Source organism: Lynx canadensis, chromosome A1, assembly GCF_007474595.2.
Source record: "Lynx canadensis isolate LIC74 chromosome A1, mLynCan4.pri.v2, whole genome shotgun sequence".
Taxonomy (NCBI): Eukaryota; Metazoa; Chordata; class Mammalia; order Carnivora; family Felidae; genus Lynx; species Lynx canadensis.
Window position 1 is genome coordinate 123,880,362 of NC_044303.2, and position 26,492 is coordinate 123,906,853.

At 39.2% G+C, this 26,492-nt stretch overlaps 2 protein-coding genes across 3 annotated transcripts in view; one reads left to right on the plus strand and one right to left on the minus strand.

The window, feature by feature from the left end:
* The window catches only part of MTREX (Mtr4 exosome RNA helicase), a 110,003-nt gene extending 101,420 nt beyond the window's left edge, over positions 1-8,583 (plus strand). Inside the window, exons 26-27 of the mRNA XM_030321033.2 lie at positions 4,079-4,183; positions 5,919-8,583. Of these exons, the coding sequence (XP_030176893.1) occupies positions 4,079-4,183; positions 5,919-5,971 (158 nt within the window). The 3' untranslated portion in view covers positions 5,972-8,583. The remainder of the gene's footprint in view (positions 1-4,078; positions 4,184-5,918) is intronic.
* PLPP1 (phospholipid phosphatase 1) overlaps positions 6,079-26,492 on the minus strand; it is a 91,011-nt gene continuing 70,597 nt past the window's right edge. For both annotated transcript variants that reach the window (XM_030321043.1, XM_030321053.1), the window contains exons 4-6: positions 17,683-17,740; positions 7,083-7,259; positions 6,079-6,564 (exon numbers count right to left, since the gene is read on the minus strand). In XM_030321043.1, coding sequence (XP_030176903.1) covers positions 6,433-6,564; positions 7,083-7,259; positions 17,683-17,740 — 367 coding nt within the window. In that variant the 3' untranslated portion in view covers positions 6,079-6,432. The remainder of the gene's footprint in view (positions 6,565-7,082; positions 7,260-17,682; positions 17,741-26,492) is intronic.

Sequence of the window (26,492 nt, forward strand, 5' to 3'; positions counted from 1 at the left end):
CTTTGTATCACCCTGAAAACAAAACGGTATAATGTGGGTTTTTTTTTTTTCTTATTTCTATCAAACTAAATTGGAAGAACAATTTAAAACAGTATGTGTAGGGGCTAAGGTCTGGAGTTTCAATCTATTACTCCATGTAGTAGATCCATTGTAAGCTTTCAGAGGCCCTTAAATTTTGTCTATACAGAAACAATATTGTACTCTTCACTGTGCATGAACGACTTAATTTTCACTTCTTTCATCACAGGAGGTTTCTAATGACGAGTGCTATCACTGGAAATGTTTGCTTCTGCCTGCCACAAGTTTTTAAAACAAATGCCGTGTAGTGCATTCACACACTCTGCCTCCACTACAAGCTCTTCTCAAAATGCCTTTCAACATGCATAGTTTTACCCTTCCCTAGGTCAAGGTACATCACTCTCACTAGGGATTTTCCAATGGATTTGTTCTTAGAAATACTTTTGCTAATAATAATAGGGTGACCATTTAGTAACATGTATTATGTCTGTTTCATTTCTGGCAAAATTTTAGTACTAAATTACTTAGTATTTGATTCTTAGGCATTTGGTGAATAATTACTGAGACCCTGGTAAGGGAGCAGGTACTGTGCTTGGTGCCTTGTGAGCAGCCGTCTCTACCCTCCAGAAAGGGTTTGGGCCTGAGCTGCGATCCAGTGATACATAGTTGCAAGAAAATACATTTGTGATCCTAACCTCAGGTCAAACTCATTAAAACCACTTACATGTGAGTATGAAATCAGATTCAGAACATGAACTATGGGGACCACTTTGTGGAATACCAGAAAGCTGGAGGTAGAAATACTGTTCAGAGAAAGGTGTTACTTTCCATCCTCAATGCGAATCATACTGTTTTGTTCAAGAACCAGATGAGCCTCATTGATTACAAAATTGCCTTTTAAAGCATGTGTGCCCAAATGTCCATCAGTCAATGAATAATTAAACTATGGTATGTCATTATAATGTAGTAGCACCTATAAAAAGGAATGAAGTACTGATTAATGCTAAAATGTGAATGAACTTTGAACTCCTTAAGGTTCTAGGTGTAAGAGAAGGCAAATAGAGGGGAGCCTGGGTGCTCAGTCCATTGAGCATCTGCCTTCAGCTCAGGTCATGATCTCATGGTTCATGGGTTTGAGCCCCACTTCGGGCTCTGTGCTGACAGCCCAGAGCCTGGAGCCTGCTTCAGATTCTGTGTGTGTCTCTCTCTCTGCCCTGCCCTGCTAGAACTCTGTCTCTCTCTCTCAAAAATAAACCCTAAAAAAAAATTTTTTTAATCAAAAAAAAAAAATAATAATAAAGGCAGACAGAGGCAACTATTGTATAATTCCACTTATATGAAATGTCCAGAATAGGCAAATCCATAGAGACAGGAAGTAGATTAATGGTTGCCATGGGCCAGGGTCTAGAGTAGGAAGCAACATTGAATTCTGAGTAATCAGAATTTTTTTTTCTTTAATTGTGACAAAATATACATAAAATTCACCATTTTAAATGTCCATTTCAATGTCACTGACCTTTAAACTCAGGTTTACCTCACCATTCCGGAAAGAACTCAACATTGAGATTATAATTCACGGAGCATAAAAATCCACCCTTTTAATTAAGAGTATTATTTAGTGGTTTTTAATGTATTCAGAGCTGTACAACCATTATCACGATATATTTTTAAAATATTTTTACCACCCACAAGAAGTCACTCCTCACTTGCTTATAATATAGTCCCTCACATAGTAAATGGCATAGACGAAATGTAATCCCTGGTCTGTACACTTCGAGACAGTGGACATAGGGTGTCAAGCGTCTGCTCCCCCGCTCTGTTGGGGACATGTGTTGTCTCATTTTGTTGAAATTACTACAAATCACCAGTGACTTTCTGATTGCCAAAATCAGAAAACACCCATTTATCTGACTAGATCCTACTTGCTGGTTTTTACCACTTACTGCTTCTAGAAACTCATTAATGGTAAATTCTTTGGTCCTGGCAATGAAGGTTTTTACAGAAGTGAAGAGCTTTACAGTAAGGCCTAAGAAACTTATAAAATATTTATTTTTTAATTATTTTAAATGTGTAAACTATATTATAAATTGAAATTTTCTAAAGTAATACACATTAGAGAAAATTTAGAAAACATCTCACTTCTATGATCTTTGACATAATTTCTCCATCATTTATTCGTAGCTCTGACCTTGTTCACATTGTAACTTTTTTCTCCCCTTTCCTTCTTTGGAAAATGAGGATAATGACAGTGCTTGTCTCGTGGAATTGTAAATGTCAAACAAGGTGATTTACATAAAATACACACTACAGACTTGCCACAGAATAAGTGCTCAGAATCTAATAAAGGACCTTGCTAGGTGCTAAATAGCTTTGACAGAATTGTGTAGTAGAAATAGGGTGTACTTGAGAGGTGGAGTTTTTTTTCCCCCCAGAACTCCATGAACCTTTTAATGAGAGAAGGGCGAAAAAGGCTATGGACTTTGGATATTTTGGTAAAGGGTTATATCATGACATTATATTCCTTTACGGTTTTGCCCATGTCAAAGAATTTATGTATCTCTTATCTCAAGTGATACCATCCAGAGTTAGGTAGAGCAAGCCCTTTCTTTAAATAGCATTTACTATCGTTGTACATACCTTAGAAATGAGAGTAGGGTAAGGGCCTACATCACAGAGTTAATTACTTAGTGGCAGAATCTGGGCTAGAACCCAGGTCTCCATCAAGTCTTTGCTCTTTTTTTGCTCTGACCTGGTGCCTCAGCTCAGTCCTTTGAACCAAGTCTAAAGTTATGAACATCCTGTATATAAGAGATGGAAGGGTATTATCCCCAGTTGTCTTTAAAGTAACCTGTGTGCTGGTCATCTTCATTACCAATGTCATCCCAACAAAACTCACAGAATGTGCAATAGCATTGTTGTATTTTCATTGCTCTGGCCCATAGGTGGCTTCAGGGGAGGAAAAAAAAAAAGGAAAACTCAGCCCCGAACAGTGAGTATATTTCAAGAACTTGATAAATGCTGATGAATTATTTCAGTGTTACAAGGAGTAGAAGTAAGGGCTTAAGAGTTACTAGCTGGCATGTCAGACAGGTATTCCTAATGTATATCAGACATTAAAAGTAAACTCCCAAGAGTTGTCAACTTGAGCACATAGCTCTTTGAGAAAGGATCCCAGGCCCCTTCTTGCTGTAGTGAGACAGATGTGAAATGATGTTTACAGCTTCAGCTTTAATACAAACACTTGTCTCAGGGAGTCAAATACAATGGGAGGAGGCTTATCTCCTCTTTTGTGTTCCCTTGAGGCACACTGTGTGAAGGCACTGCTGAAAGTCTGTTTAAGGTCAGGAAGAATGGATGCACCTTTGAAATGACAAGTCTGATCCTCTTATTACTCCCCCACATAAAAATCTCTGCATTCTCTGCAGTTGACACTTGATCTCGACCCAGGGCATGATCTCGCAGTTTGTGAGTTCGAGGCCCACTTAGGGCTCTGCACTGATGGTGCAGAGCCTGCTTGGGATTCTGTCTCTCCTTCTTTCTGACCGTCCCCTGCTTGTCCTAATAAACTTAAAAAAAAAATCTCTGCATCCTCTTCACAGGATGGTATCCAGATCCCTAGTAGGCCATACTCTGCATCCTTGAGTAGCTGCAGTTTGTCAGACTTCTCTGCATTGCCTCAGTGGTCGTCCCTTGTTACTCTGTGACAGAGACCTCCTCATTCTTAATGGACCCTGGTTATATGTTGTCTTTGCTGGCCTTCACCCAAAGTTGCTCTCTCCCCTGCTCCCAGAGCATTTTATTTCTAAGTAAGAGCAAATGTCAACCCATTATAAGTCCATGACTCTCTAGCATTAGTCAAGGATGGGAAATTTAACTTTTTATATCCTTCCTAGTGCCTACCAGGCAGCCAGTGAAGTTTGCTACCTGATTTACTGGATGGGAAGTCCCTCAAAGTACTGTTAGTTAATCATCCCATGTTCTCCTATCTTGCCTGTTAACAAAAGTTCTACTGTTTTGGTTATTTCCATTTTATAAGTAATTTGTTTCCTTTTCTTTATAGGCAGCATAATTCGTTGTATGAGGCGCCTGGAAGAACTGCTTAGACAGATGTGTCAAGCAGCAAAAGCCATTGGAAATACTGAGCTGGAAAACAAATTTGCAGAAGGTCAGTATCCAGTCTATAAGCTTTTTCTAATAAGGCAAATCCTTTGAGACCTGAGTTCTTGACCACAATGTAGGAAGACTTTTTTTTTTTTTTTTTTTTTTTTTAATTTTTTTTTCAACATTTTTATTTATTTTTGGGACAGAGAGAGACAGAGCATGAACGGGGGAGGGGCAGAGAGAGAGGGAGACACAGAATCGGAAACAGGCTCCAGGCTCCGAGCCATCCGCCCAGAGCCTGACGCGGGGCTCGAACTCACGGACCGCGAGATCGTGACCTGGCTGAAGTCGGACGCTTAACCGACTGCGCCACCCAGGCGCCCCAGGAAGACTTTTTCAGATGCTTTCCAATGGAATGCCATGGAGGGCCATCTAGTAGTGTTTAAAGAAACTTTTAGAGTGTATGGGAAGAAGTTTTGGGATTTTATGTATAATCAATTTGTAAGATTTTTTATTGAGTACTGCCAGGCATTGTTTTAAGCACTAAGGGATACAGCAGTGAACCAAAAAACCCACAAATCCCTGCCTTCATGGAGCTTACATTCTGGTGTGGGGAGATGTAAAATAAGTCAGCACTTAAAATATTTCAGGTGATTATAAGTCTACAGAAGAAAAAGAGGAAGAGACAATAGGAATTGAGAGATAGATGAGATGCCTGGGGGCCCTACTCAGGAGGTGGCATTAAGGCCCACTCAGGAGTCTATGCTTGATAGACTTAAGCAGCAGCACAAGGCCAGTGTGGCTAAAGCAGAGTGAGCAGTGAGTAGAATAGTATGAAGGAGAAAAGAAATTATCATTTTAACCCCTAGGCCCCGGCCTTTTTCCTGAAATGATTATTGGAGGTTTGAACACAGGAGTGCTGTGCACTGGCTTGGGTTTCAGAGCAATTCTTGCTGTTGCATTGTAGGCCAGTCTGTAGATGAGCAAGGTGGAAGCAGGAAGACCAGATCATGGAAGGATAGCCAGTCCGAGGTGGTAGTGACAGAGGTGGGCGGTGGGTCTAACATGTTTACAGTTTGTTCCGTCTGACACAACCAGTGTCCTGAGACGAGGTGTTCAGAAACTGAGTTACGTTTCCTTATGCTCGATGGGGCAGACCTATTTCATCAACCCAAGTTTAAGTCTCGTTATATAAACTTTTTTTTTTTTTATGTTTATGTTTTGTTTTGAGAGAGAGAGTGCAAGCAGGGGAGGGACAGAGAGAGGGAGACACAGAATCTGAAGCAGGCTCCAGGCTCTGAGCTGTCAGCACAGAGCCCGAAGCAGGGCTCAAACCCATGAACCATGAGATCATGACCTGAGCTGAAGTCACATGCTTAACTGACTGTGAACCACCCAGCCGCCCCTAAACATTTTTAGATAATAAAATTTGTCCTGTCTTCGGGCAGAAAGAATTTCACATGGTAAGTGAAAATACAGGATCTCCTGACGTAGGCTGAAAGTACATGCTTTTGGGCCAATAACTTGACAGTTTAGTCCTTTCCTCAGTAATAAATCTTTGTGAATAATTTGAACCACTCCCACCCCCTGCATACACACACGGAGACATACTGGGCATTTCAGAGTCTAGCCTAAGTTTTTATGTTTCCCCCCTCTCAGAGGTGGCTGTGGACTCTTCCAGGTATCTTTTAGACCAACAGGGTCTTGTACCATCAGGATTGTTGTGTTAAAACTGCACCAGAGGGGAATCACGATCTTTGTGGTCTTAAAATTTTAAATCTTATTTTCTTTTCTTGTAGGAATCACCAAAATCAAGAGAGATATTGTATTTGCTGCCAGCCTCTACTTGTAAAAAGAGCCAGTGAAATGAATGTGGGATTTTAAAGTTTTCACCACCTGATTACAGCTGACTACATACAAATGCTTACACAAGTATTGATTTGGTTCTTTCATCTCAAGGCAGTCGTTCAAACATTTTAATACGTATTATGTTTAAATCAGGCATCATGCTAAGAAAGCATACATTACATACACATTTGTACATAAGCATTACATTTTTTTAATAAAAAAATGTACAGGTGGGCATTGTTTTAGTGAAAGGCTTAAAGTTTTTTAAATGAATTCAGAGCTATTAGATAACCACTGTGTTAAAGGGAACTATATACACACAGGTAAAGTGGGCATCCAAGAGGTATAGCAGCAGCAGTCCCTTAAAGGCTTGTACACCATGAAGAAAACGCATCCTCTTGCCTTCTGGTTGCAATCATTTTCCTTTAGAAAGCGGGCCAGCTTGATCTGAGCACTCTGCTACCTTCAAGGTTGGTGATTGTTCCTATAGTGATTGCTTGTGGTTGGTGTTTCATGCAGAGTTGTATGAGAGTCCTCCTCTTTCCTTTCTTTAAAAGGAGAATTTCTCTCCCTGAAGAAATCTGATACATACACTACCTATAGAGAACAAATTCTACTTAGAATGGGACAAAAGTATTTAATGATGTAATTTAATTTTAAAAACCATATACATAGTTGTAACAGTTTGCAAAAAATAAATATAAACAAAAGGGGTATGTTAAAGGGTACAGAAAATTAGTGACCAACAGGAAGTTTTAATGTTAAAGGAAATTCTTCTAAAATTCGGAGTTGCTTAGTTAGGTCTTAAGTACAGCTTTACTCTGTTAGCACTTAAGGTATTCTTCAGTTCATACAAAAAAAACCCAAAACGCCGTAGGCATAGCCTTTTACAAAACTACAAGGAGTAGTAAGTTTTTATAACTTTTAGGAAAAGCAGCATAGTTTATTATCTGCTGTCTATCCTAACATGACTTAGTAACATCGGTGTTCTTAGTAAAAATTACTAAGCCACAGTATCTTCCTTTGTATAGTTTTTTTCAATAGCACATGTTTTCTACTTATTTATCCCAGTGTTTATCAGTATCAACATATAGGCTGCCGTCCTGTATACTTACAACTAATATTGCCACCAGAGCTCCTTGAATGAGTCCAGTTAGTACATCACTCCAATGGTGCTTGTAGTCAGAAACTCGAGAAAGACCCACATAAATGGATACAGCAACAAGACCAAATTGCAGTGTGGGGCGTAAGAGTCTTGCCCAGTCTCCCTTCATCCTGGCTTGAAGGTAAAGCTAATAGAAAAGATAAGAATAAAGAGTTTAAGATACCAACTAGAAACTTTAGTATCACCACACCCCTAAAGTGTTGGTGTTTGAAATGATTAATAGTCATTAAATGTTAATAGTCATTACCATTAATAACCACTGAATAATCAGAGTATAAATTATATATGGAATAGGGCTTTAGGCAAGCATTCTTATGCTCATTAACACCTGAAAAGTTAATCTTTTTAAAAACCAAAACAGGGGCGCCTGGGTGGCTCAGTCTGTTAAGTCTGACTTCAGCTCAGGTCATGATCTCGTGGTTCATGAGTTCAGGCCCCCATCAGGCTTTGTGCTGACAGCTCAGAGCCTGGAGCCTGCTTTGGATTCTGTGTCTCCCTCTCTGTGCCCCTCCCCTGTTCACGCTCTCTCTCAAAAATAAACATTTAAAAAGTTTGTTTTTAAAAAAGCAAAACAAAAAGTGCCCAAGAAACTTGACTTTTAGAAGAGTTTATTACTGTATCTAGACTACTTTTGAAATTGTAAAAAAGACAATTGTTGACAGCGCCTCTTCCTGTGTTTTGTGTTGTAATTCTGATTAAGAGGCAACTGTTATCATTAGTTCCAAGTCTTGGGATAAACTGCTAGCATTCTGAACACAAGGTTGTCCTTATTCTGGGCCAACCTACTAAGTTTTCTGCCCTGTTTATCTAGGGACTAAGTTTAATTCATTCAAACAGTTTACTTGACAGTTCCACAATCCTCAGGTTACTTTAAAGGATAACGAAGAATAAATAATCTGTATTTATAATACAGTAATCTGCCTAAATAAGTACAGGTTCTCTGATCCAACAATGAAATACGTTTTCTGATTAGCACCTATACACCCTTTTAGTTCCATGACTTTACACTAATCAGGTGAGAATTTCCCCTCTTCTCTGTCAGCCTGCCTTTGACTTTGGGTGCATCCCTAAAGACTTGACCCCCTTTAAGCAAATCTGGTCTCTCTTTTTGAAAAAAATTTTTTGCCTTATTTCTATCTAGTAAGAATATGCCTTCAAAGTATATTTCAAAAATTCTGTTTGATAATTTGTGATTCATACACTTAATCAAATGCATTCCTCAGAAAACAATGTATGTTGGCTGTGTGCATTGGCACTGCCTATTTGAAATACACACACAATCCATTCCCAGCTCTTTGACCACTGCTGTGAGCATTCAGTTCTCAGCAGCTGGCAAAGACTCAGAGGTTATCTAATTTTATCAAGTTTTTTACATGGTTGTACAACATGGTTGTAAAAGAACATGAGTTGTTCAACTGAATTGCACTCATTAGCTGGTTTAAAGTCCTACTGGCTTTCTGCAGAGCCCCTCCTTTCCTTTTTTGTTTGTTGTTGAAGCTATAAAAACATAAATAGTAAGAGGCTTGTCTCAACATTCTGGAGTTGAGAAGAAAGTTCTGGTTGAATCAAAGTTTGCATCTGGCAGCTGAAGCCAATTTGGCGACACAAACATGCCAGTTAGAGTCCCCTCACTAGTTCTACCTTAATTGGAATTTTTTTTTTTTTTTCATTTTCAGGATAACAGTACCTTGAGTGAGGCTGAAGCCAGGTTTGGATATTACTGCCTAAAAGTGCAGCTGTCCCTATTCTGGTTATTTAGTTGCCTCTGCCTTTTCATATAATTGTTAAAGGCATCGGTTCTGCAGACTAAAAACATATACCTATGAGTTATAAATCCTTCTATGAGTGTATCTTAGGGAGACCTGCACCTGTCTCTGCTAAGGACATAGCAAGAAAAAACAATACCAACTCTAAAATGGAACTTCCACTTAGTCCTATGTTGTGCTTTCAATTCAAAGGAAACTCAGGGCGCTGAAGGTCCTTCCTCACTTAGGATTCTAAAATCTTCAAACAGTATTTTCCTTCCAAAGACCCTGACTTTAACACAAGGTTCAATATACTTCAGATGAAACCTTTACCCCTTTAAGTTTTCCCCTTACATATCTACCCAAGTATAGGTGTTACCCCCATCTCTGGGGATCCAAAGATTACTTCATCCTAAGGGGGTACTAGGAATCCCCCCCCCCCCCGCCCCATTGTGGTTATATACCTAACTTTGCCCTCCCTCTAGGCTCTGGCTCCTCTGATGACTAATGGCTGTGGCATGTATGCAGGCTGTGGTCAGAACAGTGGTCATAGCTCTGGGTGAGGTTGGCTAATTGTGCTTTGTATTTGCCTGCTCTGTGTTTCCCTGAGTCCAAGATACTCAAGGGAGCTCTGGGAAGGTCAGGCATCACTTAACCTATAGCCCTGTTCATCTCCATGAAAAATCTTCCATTTCAGTAGACCTCCAGGGGTAAATACTGAGTTTCTTGGACTTTGGATCACTTGCCAAGTCTAGACTTTGACAACTCCCCACCCGTGTTGCCAGACAGCTTCACCATATCTTCCTGGTGGCTCCATGTCCAAAGCCTTTCTCAGGTTCTGCAGTACAGATCCCTTAAGCTCCTACCCTCTGAAGGCACTAGACATTTGAGTTCTACCACTCATCTAACTGCTTCCCAACATCATTACCTATTGGCTATTGTTTCCTTTTGCATTCTTTGACTTTGTGGGTTTATAACCTTTTATTCTGTTGCTTGTCCTTTAAGAGGAAAGAAAACAGCATATGCTCCTTCAAAAAGTTTCCGTCAAGGAAAGAATATGTTCCTAACTGTCTTAGAGAAACAATGTCTGAAGCTCTCACCACTGTTCTACTAGTCCTAGATATAGGGACAGAGCTCATGGATTAATGCCACAGCTGATAATAAGAAGGCTCTATAAGTCCCTGCCTTTGCAAACTCCATTCTTACCCCCAGTCCCCACACATACCTATGCCAATCATATAGGCACTAAAACACATTCAAGGGTCGCCTGTCTGGAAGCATCCAACTCTGTTTCAGCTCAGGTCATGATCTCACAGTTCATGAGTTCGAGCCCTGCATGGGATTCTCTGTCTCCCTCTCTCTGCCCCTTCCCTGCTCAAAATCAACATTTAAACACACACACACACACATTGGTGGAAGGAAGTCCGTTCCTTATCTTGGAAAACTCAGAACTACAGAACTCTAATCCAACATTGTGTACAGTCCTGACAGACTCTCTGGCAATCTTACAAATTCCCCTCTGGGGCGGGGGGGCGGGGGCACTGTCTTCCCACAACACAGTTGAAGGGGGAAGGGGAAGCCCCATTTGAACCACACAGCTCTGCCTTTACTTTTGAGAGGACACTGAAGATGACCCATGACACGCCTGACCCAGACATCTGCTGCACTGTATTCTCCCTCTGGAATTTACACTGGAAGGATGAAAGGGTTCTCTTTTTTGTTAGAAGTGTAGAAAGGATACCTAAAAGGATACAGGATAGGCTACTTGCAAACTCAGCTTATAAGGATGTAAAAGCTATGGTTCAGCAATGACAGCAAGCCAGTGAGTAAATGGATCAGAATGGCAGCCACACTGAAAAGCCAGGCGACCAGTGAGACTGAGCAAGTTCAGTTCCGTTACCTGGTGGGAGGCTAGTTCTGGACTGTGTTATGTCTTTACTATCAACCTTTTTTTTTTCTCTGGGAGATCGAAGTGAGTCAGTTGCTTACATACAACCAAAAGATAAAAAAGCCAGTTACCAGCCACTCCTGTGTGTTTAACCAAAATCTCATTTTGTTTTAATTTGGATTCTGACTCAAATGATGAAATTTCACTTTTTAAATAGGTAAGTTTCAATTTGAAAAGGAAAACCATGTTTATACACCTGGGTTCAAACAGCAAGAAAAAACTTAAGAAAATGAAAACCCATGAAAACAAACATATTAAATGTCCACTGAAGTGGACATTGAAAGAGTCCATTAAATGTCCATTGAAAGAGAAGTCTGGCACTAAGCACAGGATTTACTTCCATGACTTCTTTCTACATACACTATAAGGTGTGAGCCTCTACCATAAGCCAAATAGTTATCTACCATCTCCTTCAGTCTCCTCTGGCCCATTCTGATTCTTCTCTGAGAGTGGTGCAGTTTGGCCTCACCTGGCCAATGAGTATTTCGGTCAGCTGGTGGGAGATGGGGTCCTGCAGAATGAGAGAGATTCTAAGCCTCTGGATCCCTCCTGATCCTAAACATCCAACTTTCTGGTGAAGGAAGCTCCAAAGTGGAAAGTTCACTACTAGAAATATGAGAAAGGGTAGAAAAGGCCAAACCTTTTCTACCTGAAAGACATAACCTGCAGCTGGTGTAGTTGGTCACGGAAGTACTCCCCAGAAGCAAAGACAACAGTCGTGTTTGTTGAAGGAACACCTGAGCCTACCACTAGGGTCACCCCTGCTGTCACATCGAGGAAAAGGCAGGAGGCATGTGGGTTTCCATAAGGCACAAACAGCATAAAGAAGTACTAATAGGAAAATCAAAGATCTATCCTACACTTAACTAACCTTTACACTGCTCCCTGCCCCCATTTTCATCTATTGAAAAAGGCAGGATAGACCTATATACCACAGGAGGACTTGGAGCGGAAATCAACCTCAGGGCTCAAAAGGAAACCAGTGAGGCCTATCTCTATTCCTCCCTGTCTGCAGCAGGGGAACTATTATTTGAACCTGACCACACTGTGTTAGAGCACATCAGGTACAACCACTGATTGTACATAGGCCAGTATGTAGGGTTAAATGTCCAGCATCTTTTTTTTTTTTAAGTGTCCTCTCTTATTAACTCGGCAATCAAAGAAGAATGAAATCTTGCCATTTGCAGCTATGTGGATGGAACTGGGAGGGTATCGTGCTAAGTGAAATTAGAGAAAGACAAAAATCATATGACTTCACTCATATGTGGACTTTAAGATAAAACAGATGAACATAAGGGAAGGGAAACAAAAATAATATAAAAACGGAAGGGAACAAAACAGACGAGACTTATAAATACGGAGAACAAACTGAGGGTTACAGGAGGGGTTGTGGGAGGGGGGATGGGCTAAAGGGTAAGGGGCACTAAGGGATCTACTCCTGAAATCATTTTTGCACTAATGATGCTAATTTGGATGTAAATTTTAAAAAATAAAAAACAAAATTAAAAAATAAAGTGTCCACTCTTAACAAAAAACCTATTGAACATGGGATGGAAATAAGTTACTATGCCCAGTATTTTTTAAAAGAAATAAGGGCTTCTTAGTGGAGATCTTACTAGAGACTCATAAAGGCAATTTCTTATTCCTTAAGGCAACAAGGACAGAGGAATCGATATGCTCAATATAACCAGATATGTAAACCCAGAGAGGATTGTAGGAAGACACTCTACCATTCAGGCAGCAAATGCTTCCCTGACAAGTGCAGAGAGGTCTTCCTCCTAATCCAGAGAGAACCCAACACTGAATCTCTATGAAGAACCTCATGATAGTTTTATAGAGCACATGAAGACCTGGTCAAAATAAATAGGAGTTTTCAATGTACAGGGCCACAATGGAACAAAATTAGAAGGTACATGTTTTTCTTTTTTCTTTTTTTTTGTAAAAATTATTATATATACATCTTTTTTGAATAAGGAAATTCAATGTCTGTTGACGCAACTTTGGTATTCTTTGATTATTTTATTATCCCCAAAGGGTAGAATATAGCCTTTTTTTGCCTAAAATTTCTAAAAAAAATATTAGCTTCTATTAAACTATTCTATTAAAACAGATTGCTATTTTAAAATCTGATTGCTAATCAAAATATTTTTTGAAGCTGATTTATTTTGCCTTTCCTTGATCCTGTAACACTTAACTGCAAATGCTGTTGTCTCACAAGAGTTTCTTAACCTATTCGTAAAATGAGAGGGTTATTTTTTTTTTCCTTTTTTCAATTTTAAAGTAGAGTCGGTGGGCCAGCTTGCAAGCTATGAATGGTTTTCACATTCGGGGTGCCTGGGTGGCTCACTAGGTTGAGCATCTGACTTCTGATTTTGGTTCAGGTTGTGATCTCCCGAATCTCAGGATTGAGCCCCGCAGCAGCGAGAATGCAGAGCCTGCTGGCAATTGTCTCTTTCGCTCTCTGTCCCTCCCCCACTTGTGATAATACTCTCTACATAAACAACTGAACATTTTTAAAGAATAGTTTCCCCATTTTAAAGGACTTTTTAAAAGAAGAATATGCAACTGAGACTGCATGTGGCCCACAAAGCCTAACTATGATCTGACCTCTTACTGAAATCTTCTGCCGACTCCTGGACTAGACCAACAGCAGCATGTTCAACACAAAGAGATATTCCTTGCTCTACTTATTTGAAATACAGCTTCTAAGCCTAAGCCAGGCAATATATTGTTCCACCTACATTTCATGACAGAACTGGCCAGGAGAACACCCTAAGACTGACCTCTGTTTAGTCTTCTCTAGGCTTCAATTTCACCATCTTTAGGATTCACAGAGTTCCTAAATTTAGATGTAGAATCCCATGTTACAATTAAGATCCATGTAGTTCCTGGGCTCTGTTCACTTGCCCAATGCTCAGCATTAATTCACAACTTGGAAAACATCTTCATGAAATATCACTAGGTAATACATGGTGAGTGAGAGGTAAGGGGTTGTACAAATCTTAAGGAAATCAAAGAGCCAGATTCAGACAAGTGGGCAACACTATCCAAACACAGCAGGTGGGGGTGGTGAGACCCAGACACAAGCCTTTCTGTGGCAGGGAAGGGGGTCTAGCTGAAGCACCTACACTAAGGTACTTGGGCCCCCACTATGGTAATTTATACAGGAATTTCATAAAAGACAGTGACATAAACAATCTGAGATTTCAGGCTCAATAGTACAGTGCTGGGAGAATTTTTTAGTGCATTCCTTTAGTATATTCCAATACATTCCATTTATATATATGGACTGAAAAAAGAACAGTCTCATAACATGGTTCTTTCCTGGACAGTCAAGTAAATTTGGAATCTTTGGCATTCAGCCTAGTTCAACAGACATCACTAAGCACAGAAACTAGCTATGTGCAAAGAAGCCAGGCCATATGCTCCTCCAGCCTAGGTGGTTTTCATGGGTGCTGACTGGCACTGTGTAAAGTGCAGGGCTGGGCTGCCTGCCAGAGGTGAACAACAATGGTCAGGAATATCTTCTCTTAAGATACTTCTTCAAGTAGAAGTTAATTTCTGGGTGTCAGGATTTCCTGACAAATTTTGACTATCAAAAGCCATCCTCAGAATTTAAATGACTGTACATCTCCACCCAAATCTGGGACTGGCCCATGATGCCAAGATGCCTAGGGAAACAAGATGAGTCATTGCCTAAGGAATTGGCAGAGGAGGTGGAGTGGTTAAATGTTTTATATAAATGTGAAAGCTGGAAAGCGGGAGCCATCTGTGTGTTCAGGGGCTGAAATAAAAGCTTGGGCCTACATCCACATCAAGTAAATATTTCCACTGCTTAGAGTCAGTGAAATGCAGTGCACGACTGCTCCGGCCAACTTTCTTCTCCAAAAAGGCCTTGGTCTCTGAGAAACATATTTATTGGAACTTTTCATTATAACTTTATATCTAATAGCTCATACCCAATTATCAAACTACAGTGTCAGTAATTTTCCCTCTGCTTATAGCCCTAACTTGCCTCCTCATATGCTCCTGGGTGTCCACAGAGCAGGCTTACCACTGAGGCCCTCTAAATAATCATTTTGTCTTCTGTACATTAGTTTTATATTTTACAGAGGAGCCCTCAGTAAAAGTTTATATCTGACTGAATATACATCTATTTTGAGAAGGGTCAAAGGAGCAAAGATGAACAGTAAACTATAGGATATGGACGCTGATACATCTAAGAATATACTTTACAATTAAAAACAGGTGGTAAAGTTGTATGTCATCACCTGACCTTCAAAATAATTGGACTAGGGTTAAGATCAAGCAGACAATCAGCAAACCAAGGGAACCTGATTAATAAGAGACCAGTAGAGAACTTACAGACCTTAATAGCCTCCCAAGGCCCCTACTTCTCCATTTATAAAAAGGGTGGCAACCATCCCTCTTCTACTTCATGAGGATTACTAGAATCAACAATTAAAGTAGTATCAACGCAAATCATCTGTATCAACCTCAGATTCTTTTTTTTTCTTTTTCTTTTTTACATTTTATTTATTTAGTTTAAATTTATTTATGTATTTCCTTAGTATTTATTTTTTCAAGTTTTTACTTAATCTTTTTTTAATTTTTTAAGTTAATTTATTTTTGAGAGGGAGAAGCAGAAAGGGGGAGAGAGAGAGAATCCCAAGAAGGCTCTGCACAGTCAGAACCCACGACGAACTACACTGTTCGAACCCACCAACCCTGAGATTGTGACCTGAGCTGAAATCAAGAGTGGGGCGCCCAACCAACTGGAGCACCCAGGTGCAGATTATTAAGTCTCTCTCCTTAAACACTGAAAAGATACTGATACATGCAGATGAAGGACCTAACAAAGCTCAAAACCTACCCTGGTGAGGTCGGCTGTGGGCATACAAAATCACATCCAAACGTTCAAAAGCCATCAGTGTAGTCACAAACTTGTGCTTTGGGAAGATTTCTCAGGCTACTAATGGCTCTAGCCTTCATCGCCCCCTGTCTCTATACCCTATTTAAAAAGAAAAATATACAGTGGCTCCTTTTAGAAAGAATGCTAACTTTTCCTAGTAAGATAAATGAACAGAGGATATTGGAATAGTACTTCTTGTTACTCCCTTCAAATAAGTCACATTCCTCATGGCACATTTTCAGAAACATTTGGGTGTGTGTTTTCAAAAAGAAGCCCTAAATTCTGCTGAATTAGTACCCTGTTGCTTCCTCACAAAATTAAATTAACCTAAGACAAAAGACTTAAAATCCAGAAATGCTGAAGAAGCCAAAATTAGTTCTACTGAAATGGTTGTGAAATTGTGGGTTTGAATTTTATATAACACACACATCTGTAATTTTTATATTCTTTTGACTTTTCAAATTTGGTTTTTCCAATAAAAGCAGGATTCTGGTAAAAATTGATTTTAAAATCTCTCTAAATGAGACCAAATTAACTCCCAGCAGTCTACTCTTAATATTACATATCATGGACTTATATGTAAGCATTAAGTACTTCTATAGCACTTAATGTGACCAAGGGGGAGAAAAAATTTACATAGAACACAACTATATAAAAGTCCATTCATAAGATTAAAAGTTACAGCTGATCCTTTAGGGTGAAGATCTTCTCCCCCTCTCTTAAGAGTTTTTCTAACAAATTTTGTTGAAAATTTGTTGGAACTTTGTTGGAATTTATTGGAAATTTGTTCTTAACTTTATATAAAGAGAGAAAGAGACAGAGACAGACGGAAACTGGGAACATTATAAAAAATAAGTCAACTGAATTGACCTTTAAAGACTCCTTGCAGGGGCACCTGGGTTGCTCAGTCTGTTGAGAGCCCAACTCTTGATTTCAGCTCCAGTTATGATCCCAGGGTAGTGGGATTGAGCCCTACTTAAGATTCTTTCTCTCTCCCTCTGCCACTCTCCCCTGCTCCTGCTCTCTCTCTCTCTCAAATCATACATTCATACACATTCCTTGTATATGCCCTAAAGCTGGGTCTTCCTAAAGCTACTCTGGATACACATTTGTCTCTAGATATGAAGAATGTAGATGCAAATATTTTCTAACTCTTCACCTTCAGCTTTGTATACTGCAGGTGCAAATGGCCATGCTGCTTTCTGGACTAGCAATTAGAAGTGGACCTGAAAACCGTATACATGAAAAGCTCCTGAAGCAGCAACTGCCTCTCCCAGAAGCCGAAACCTTTCTAGTCCCGTGGAAAGCCATCAATGAAATACTTCAGAAGGTGAAAGGAAAATAAAACCTACTCAAAAGGAAGCAACAACTGCCATCACATCAGCTAATCAAAACTCAACTCCTAAACCCAGCAGCCGTCAGGAGGAAAGAGGCCAGGCTGCCGCACCCTCCTGCCAAGCACAGGGGGCCAGGGCTCCCAGTTAGGGTAAGGTTATCACAGCAGCGGTCACCTTCGCCTGTTATTTCAGATCAGTGACCTGCTGTGATTACACAGAAGGTGTTGCTACGTTCCAGGAAATATGTCCCAAAGGGAGGGCACACATCAACCAATTCTTAGCACCAGGTTTACAGATTTGATGATTAGGTTTCTACCGCTGTCAGGAAAAACCTACTTCAACAGTGAAGACTCCCTACAGTCCTGAAGGTTCTCAATTTGCAACCTGCTCCCTAATTGTGTCCGTTTGCTACCTTTACATGAAGGACAAAAATACTTCTGAACAGTTGTTACTGGCTTTGGCAGAAGCACAGGCATCCATTCTCTCAACTGCGGCCAGCAATGGAGCACAGCTGATGAGATGCCAGGGGTGGCCACACAGGAGAGGACACCCAGGCTGAACACATGAATTGTATGCGGTACATAATCCCCCATAAACAGAGTACTTACTGCCACGAACAGCATGCAGTACATGGAGAATGAAGAGTGGCCCGAGTAAAAAGACAATCTAGAAGAGAAAGAAGAGAAATGTCAATTTTCCTTCCTAGAGGCAGATAACAGTCTTGCTATCCTAAATCTTACGCCATAATAAGTACATCTCTTTCCCCTCACCTTAGAAATCAGATGAGTGGGGAACAGGGAGTGTTAGGACAGAAACATTGTAGTCTTGAGGGACGGGGTGTCTTATTACTGAGACTTCCAGGGTAGAGACAAACATTTCTCAATTAATACCTGACAAGCCATAACTAGTATAAATGGTCTGACTTCATGACATATAAACTTAACTGACCATGATTTAAGTTTTATTTTCTACTTGCAGAGTTTGTCCCTGAGTACTAGTAATACCTCCTTTGGAACACTCAGAAGTTGACTACCTTTTCAAAAATAAAATCACTTTTAAAAAATTAAAAGTGGCATTTTAGCATTTTAAACAGGCACACATCTTGCGTTAGAATTCCCACCAAAGTGCTTTTGTTTGACATATATTTTAAAATTATATACTGACAGTCCTGTACCAAATGAATCCTCTTTCAATATTATATTCTGTAAACATGTGAATATTTACCACCTAAAAATGACAGAATGCTTGCAAAACTTAATTTTATGGCACTTTTTGAAAAGGGGAAAGCTCACTAACATTCATGATCTAAGTTCTGCTTACATAGTACTGGCCAGTGATGCAGAAAAGGCAAGCACACACATCTGACAAAGTAAAAGTACTCCATACAAATGCAAAAGATGTATCAGGCAAATAATTAGGATGTTTTCCTACATAGAATAAGAACAAAACCAAGAAGGGCAGGCTTTTAAGTATTTTACTTATTACACCTTGCTTGATTCAAAAGGAATTTGGTTCCCTGGATTCAGCGAAGAGAATTTAAAACATCAGAATGTCAATCTGTGTATGCAACTAAGGGTGGGTGGCAGGAGAGATTTCTTAAGCCTGTATTGGCAATGATCTACCAAGAATTATGATAGTCTTTTTCATAATCAGACACATCTCTAAGAAAATGAATATTCTCACTTCTTGTACCAGCTAGGAATTATGTAATTAAATCTGATAATTATTGTGAATTTAATCTATGTAAAACAAGAAAAATAAATTACTTTTAGCCTTACTATCTGGCTGTAGAGAACAGATCAATACAAATCCTTACTTTAAATCAGATAATTAGAGCAGAGTTCTGTACATTTTACGTTTCAGTAAGTTATACTGACGAGCCTATAAGTAAATAAAAGCCAATTTCAAGGACTGTCAAATCCTATCAAGCCAACACAACCATGATCAAAGAAATGTTTTCAAAGCCAAGCAAGTTCAAAGTTTCACAAAGACTTCATGTTCAGAGTATTCACTGTACACTGTGCTACAAAGTCATAAATTCAAAAGTATGTGATAGTTTTAAAGAGTTCTGATTCAGTCAGATTTCGTTAGTTAAAAACAAAATGGTTTCGGTTTTTTATTCTAAGTGCATAAACAGACATTTTATTCAGTATAGAATCAGCCAAAATAACCTGTGACTTCAACAAATGGATTAAAAGACACAAATAAGAACTCTATTTGACCTCAGTCTCTAAGTCTTCTTCACCCACAGTAAGTGATCAAATAGATCATGGTAATACGGACTTTTATTACCATTAAAAACAGAATAAAACACCAAAAAATAAAATTATTTTCATACTCCATATATATCTCTTTACTGGAATCTCTCGGAGATACAGGTCTTATGTCTGAAACACACAAATGAACAAATAATTTTATAAGTAGTTTCACAAAATCCGAAAACTAGGAACACCTGGCTGGCTCAAGTCAGTATAGCACGAGACCCTTGATCTCAGGATTGAGAGTTCAAGCCCCATGTGGCATGTAGAGATTACTTAAACATAAAATCTTTAAAAAATAATAAAAATAAAATAAGATCTCAAATGTAGTGAAAATGCAGAATGTTTTCATCATAGTAACCTCACTGAAATGTTTAAGATTTTGGTCCTGGCCTCCAAACACCACCCTGTTCTTAGATTTCCACCAATCCTAGGCTACCATCTGACTTCATTATAATTCCTCCAATGAATGTACACAGATAAATAACTACACCAGCTTTCCATCAAAGCTTAAGAAAGTCTTTTCAGAAAGAAAATTTACAGAAAAAAATATATATATTCTGAAATGCAGCTATTTTCACTAGCTCAGGCATGGACTATTAAACTGAGCATGTAGACAAGTCTTGATGATACAACTTACTGTGAATGGGATTCTATTCCAAATGCCAAACTTCAGATTTTCTCTCTCTTGGGAGAGCTCATTTAACTTGGCCTGAATCCCAAAGTCATAGCCTTATAGCCATCCACCCCTACTGTGTCTGTCAGCTCTCCCTCCTCAAGCCATCATTCTTCCATCTCAGTTTTCCAACATCTACATAAATGCTCAGCCTTATCAACTGCCAAACAGGCAAAAACAGCCAAATCCAACCTGTATCAGTCATCAGAAGCAAGCAACTCACATAAAGCGTTTCTTCATTTTATACATGGCATTTACGAAGTATTTTGGGGCTCATGAGGAGATTGAATCACAACCTCCTAAATCATCTCAATGTTCTTGCCCTCCCTCAGATTTTCCTCCTCCCACACCCCAAAGTTAAAAGGCACAAACCAATTATATCTTTAGCTATTCTCTTAGTTTGAAATGTCTACTTTGCATTCAACGTTGAACCATGGGTTTCCTGAATACAGAACTGTAGGTTAATGCTTTTTTTCTCATTACTTTGAGGGTATCATTAGACTATCTTCTGGTTTCTACTTCTCTATTAAAATAGAAGCTATCTGTCTGCCATTCCCTTCTGGGTTACCCATCCTTTGAAACTGCCCCTCGACCCCAGCACCTCCACACCAAAGTCTCCACTATTCTCCAGTCTCATGATCATATGTCTAGTAGGAATGTCTTCTTTATCTGATTTAGTATTCGTTGGCTTCTCATTTGTATACTTCACCCAATGCTGAACAGGGTTCTGCCATCATACCTTTTCTTTATTATGTCTCCTCCATGCTCTTCTCTTTTTCTGAGATTCAACAGGTTCAACATGTGACACATTTTCATCCTATCTCTCCATATCTCTTAACCTTTCTTTTATACTTTCAATCTTGGTCTGTCTTCCATTTCAGCTCTGAGCCCTTTCACTGTGTCTAATGTGCTTAACCAGTCTATTTATTTACATTACTATGTATCATTTATAAAAGATCCCTTTGGTTCTTTTTCAAACCTATGGTCATTTTCCACTCTTTATCCTACATTATATTCTCAATGTCTTATTTATACACAGTAGACAAACTTATTTTATATTCCATATGGTAATTCTAATATCCACAGCCTTTGAGAGCTTCTGTAGTTTGTCTTATCTCCTGACTCTCAGCATAGTTTTCTTCTATGGATGTTCATTCTTATGAGCTCGTGTCCTTGGAACTCTATCTGTGGGGAATCGTAGAGGCCTTGGTTTAAAAAGAGTTCTTCCAGGGGCGCCTGGGTGGCGCAGTCAGTTAAGCGTCCGACTTCAGCTCAGGTCACGATCTCACGGTCCGTGAGTTCGAGCCCCGTGTCGGGCTCTGGGCGGATGGCTCAGAGCCTGGAGCCTGTTTCTGATTCTGTGTCTCCCTCTCTCTCTGCCCCTCCCCCGTTCATGCTCTGTCTCTGTCTCAAAAATAAATAAATGTTAAAAAAAAAAAAAAAAAAGAGTTCTTCCACAGATGTTTGTTCTCTTCTGATGGGTTCACTACCAATCCATTTTAAAATTTTTTTTTTTTTTTAAGCCACATACATAGTATGAATTCTGGCCCCAGAACAGTGTGACTGTGGCCCTCTAGTTAAAATTCTCTCTGACAGCCCCCCCACCCCCCAGGAGGATGTTGCCCTTTGGGAATCCTTAAATTATCCCGGAGTGTCCCCTCTGTCCACACTTCACTGGCCTCAGCCTTTATCTCTTGTGCCCCATGTTCAGAGCCCATCCAAACTCAGTCTAGGCTACCAGAAAGTGGCACATAATTTCAGGGCACATATCAGGTTTACAGCATTAACAAATCCCAACCTCAGGAAAATTACTTTCTTATAAGCATGGCTATTTATTAAAAAGATTTATTTATTTATGTTTATATATGTTTTAATACAGAATACATACCAACATATGCATATGTGGTGTAATATATTACCCAGCACATGTAAGTCTATCAGTAAGTATTTCTAATCCTCCATATGGCCAGAAATAGAGGCAGGCTTTTTTAAAACAATAATGAGGACTAATAAAATGTTATCTAGTATCAGCTACTTTACTAGGACACATATACTTTGGCAAAAAGAGTTTGTTTTTCATTACAAAGGGGTCAATGCTCATAAATGTTTCCAATTATTACTATTCCACCACTTCACTAGCTACTAGTACCTTCTATGTGCAGGTATTTAATACACAGTATTTCCACTCTATAAAAATCCCTATGGTGGGGGCTGTCAATCCTATTTTGTACATAGAGACCCTGAACCTCCCAGAGGTTCATTAACTGGCTCAAAAATCACATCACTTTGAGGCTTAAATCTGAGTCCTCACAACTCTTTCCCACTGTGCCATGATCCCACTCCTATGGAAGGCAGGGTAGACCCAGAGGCAGCACTGATCCTGCCATCTCCCCAGGGATCCTGGGAGCAGTCATTAGAAAGAACAGGAGTACAGCTTACACAGGGCAACTTGTGTGAAGTTAAAATGTAAAGAAGAACTTAGATAATCTATGAAAAACCAAATGTCAATGTGTAAATTATTTTAAGAGAATACTAATTTGTCCTTTGTCCACTCTAAAGGCCAAGTAAAAGGAAGTCAAACTGCAACATGAGGCATTTTCTCCAAATGTTATTTCCTGATTACAAAGTGTACACAATAGCAAATTAACTTGAAGGACATGATAAATTTCCTTTCTGTGGTAACCTTTAAACATAGAATGACCCTGTAATAAAGTTAAAACATGTCCCAAACAAATGCACAAAGGAACAGTTTCCCAAGTATTAGTACTATTTTATTTCAAAAGGATTTTTACAAGCAACAGCTGTGCTAAATGCTCAGGTAATGAGCTCTCAGGCTGTTATCTTTAAAAATCTCACATCTAAGATACCGGGGGAGTCAAGTAGGCAGTGAATGGGGAAAATGGGGACTCTCACAATGCACTGATGTGAGTGCACACTTTTCAAAGGGTGATTTGACAATATCTATCTGTATGTAAACCCACCCAATTTTTCCACTCAGTAATTCCACTTGAGGGCATCTATGCCAGCAAAACATGCATGAGTGCAAAGATGTTTGCTGCAACACAGCTACACCAACTCGAAGACAATGGTTCTATCACTATTCTTCTGAATACTCTAAATTAGCTAAAATGAATTAAATTAACTCTATGTGAACTGACAAATTATCTCCAGGGCACATTTCAAAATATGTCATTTATTTACACCATATAAAACGTACACCTTCACATTTAATGTAACAATACACAGAAAAACAAGGACATACAAACTGTCATAGGGAAAGGAATCACATGGAGATTAAAAAAAATCTTTCCCAGGGGCACCTGGGTGGCTCAGTCGGCTGGGCATCCGACTTTGGCTCGGGTCATGATCTCGCAGTTTGTAAGTTCGAGCCCCGTGTCAGGCTCTGTCAGGCTCAGAGCCTAGAGCCTGCTTCAGATTCTGTGTCTCTCCATCTCTCAGCCCCTCCCCTGCTCGTGCTCTGTGTCTGTCTGTCTCTCAATAATAAACGTTAAAAAAAAATTTTTTTTAATCTTTCCCATTACAGTGATATTACTGTAATAATACGGTAATACTGTGTATACAATAATACAGTAATACTGTAATAATACAGTAATATTACCAGACAATACAACGTGGTATTACAGGGATTATTTACATATACACACACACAAACACACAACACACATTTATATTTTTACATGTATTTATATTTTATATATAAACAATGATAATCAAAATATCTGATACGCCTGCTTACACATTTCCTACAAACCTCTTCCACACCAAACACACACGCATGCACCCAAACTCCTCTCCCCAAGCAGCAGTGTCTGAGCACACGCACCACGCCTTCACATTCACGCCCAGAGCCCAGCACTGACATGAGCCCTGGAAGCTTGTTCTCACATCTCTCAATGAAATGTCTTGACATTTATGTGTATTTTTAAATATCACAAGTGTTTCTAGAAACATATTTGCGCATAATTTCATACCACTGAAATTCAGCATATGAACTCTGGTTATTACCAGTAACAGAGCCAATAAACATGTGATTTCGATACATGTGTTTGGAAGGGGGGAAATTTTTTTAAAAAATCAGATTTCTAGAAATGTCTAGAAATACAAGAACCATAGGATATCTCTCCCCCAAAAGTTACAGAGACAAAGATGAAGGTAATAAATGACAAAAGAATATAAGATGGTCCCAACCAAAATTAATTTAAGTAAAATACAGCAAAAATCAGGTAAATTCATCTTATTTGCTTGAACCAACCAGAGACTGAGAAATTATTTCACAGCAGCAAAAACTGTCATATATTTCTTGAGTTATTTTTTACAATGATTTTTACTATATTTCCATTTAAAGCTACAATGAATTTATATGGCATCAATTTTAACCAAGCCATATTATATTAAAGTGACATGCCTATCTGAAATAAAACAGATGTGAGTATCCTATTTTATTCATTAATATTAATGCATCAGCATCAAATACCACTTCATAGCCACTAACATCAGTGAACCATATACCAAACAATCTAATTAATATCTGTAGATATCACATCATGAACCTTAAAGGAGAGAAACCAGCAGGACTGTGAGAAAGGAAAAAAGGGGAGAAAGCAGGACACAATTCGTATGTGTACAGGGTATTTTAAACCCTTGATTAAATAAACCAAGTGATGATTTAAAAAACCAACTGATGATTAAAAACAAATGATCATGTGTCTTCTGTTTATGGGAGACTCATATGGAAGGCAGGACCCTAAAAAGTACAAAGTTGCTGCGAACTCTGAGATAAAGTAAAACTGGGTGTGTCTTGAAAATCAGATGACTGGGGCATAAATGGTTCTACACTCTGAACAGGGAAACTCTGTGTCTCTGACAGATGAGCAGAGATTAGGTTGTGACAAAGGTTACTGACAGAAGGGTAAAACATACTTAAGTGCACTGACCAGGGGAAGAGAGGTCACAAGTTCCCTATGGCATGAGAGAAAAATTGATGACTTGGTGTACAAAGACTCCAACTCACCACAGTGGCACTACCTAAGACTTAAAAAGGAAACAAAGGGCAAATGGTAGATTAAACAGAGGACATAACTCTGAAGCATTCCTATGCCAGCAACTAGTAATGCTTTACCTACGTCCTACCCTCCCCCTTGCCTTTTTTTAAACACACTGAACAAAGAAGACTACCCTCACTAAAAAGTAGATTTCAGAGCGAGATAGATAGAAGGAAAAGCCAGTTCTAAATCAAGTGCTCGGGTGTTTTTTAAAGGGGAAGAATGCTAGCCAGAGACAAGACTGCGAGCAAGACCTCTACTTTCAAGCCTTTCCCAAAAAGAAAACCTGAAGGCCAGCAAAGCCTGTGACCACCTGGCTAGCACACTCCACTTCCCACCCTGATGCAGATCACAAAATCACCACTCTTTGTCACTGGGCTCAGGAAGGATGAGGTGCACTGATGTGGATGTTGCCAGTAGCAAGAGGAAAGGGAAAAGCCCCCACAAATATAAAATTATTAGAGCCCAACAGGAAGCTGGCCAGACAGGTCACTCTCCGTTCCTTTCAGAACAGAGCAGGGGACATCGCACTAGAGCTCGTGTTACCAGAGGACTAGCAGAGTGCCACAGCACTTCTCACACAACCTTTCTACCGAACGGACAAAGCAGGAGAGTCACACTTCCTTTAGTATCTGAAGTTCTTCTGCATTAGAAGAAAAGAAAGCTGAGGTCATACAATATTTAGGTATCCATGTTAGTATATTTAGATTAGAACTGAGTGGAGGAAAGCTGAATATTTTTTACAAGTATAAAAACAAAACCACACCCACCTTACTCTCCTGCTTCAGGTCTTTCACTTGCACAAACTGCTGATTTAGAGTAACAGACTCTTCCTGAGCCCACCAACTACTGTGGAACCATCATCATCTGCTACCCAACTACTTACAATTCCCAATATACACCATGTTTCATGGTCTCTGTGTTTCTTCATCACTGTGCCTGGAATGAGCCTCCCAACTTTGATAATTACTTCACAAGAGTCAATTCAGCCACTATTTCCTCCAAGAAACCTTTCTTCAGCAGCTAGGCTGAAGTTATCTCCCTTTCTTCAAAAAGGAAAGAGATGTCTATCATCAGTGAACACATCTATCCCTGAATCCACCTTCTACAGTAAATCATCTGTTGTAGTACTTTCTTCCTCCATTCCACCCAAAGCTGGGAAGGGGCAGGACAAGACTTATAAATAGGAATATCTGGGTTTTTTATTTTAATTATAATAATTATTTTAATTATTTATTTTAAATAATTATTTATTTTATTTAAATTATCATTTAATTCATGAACATTTCAGATGTTCATTAGAAAAATTCAGAAGGTACAGCAAATCAAAAGAAAAACTGCTGATAAATTCCCAACCTCCCTGAGATCCTATCTTTTTTCCTTTTTTTTTTAAATTATTATTTATTTGAGAGAGTGTATGT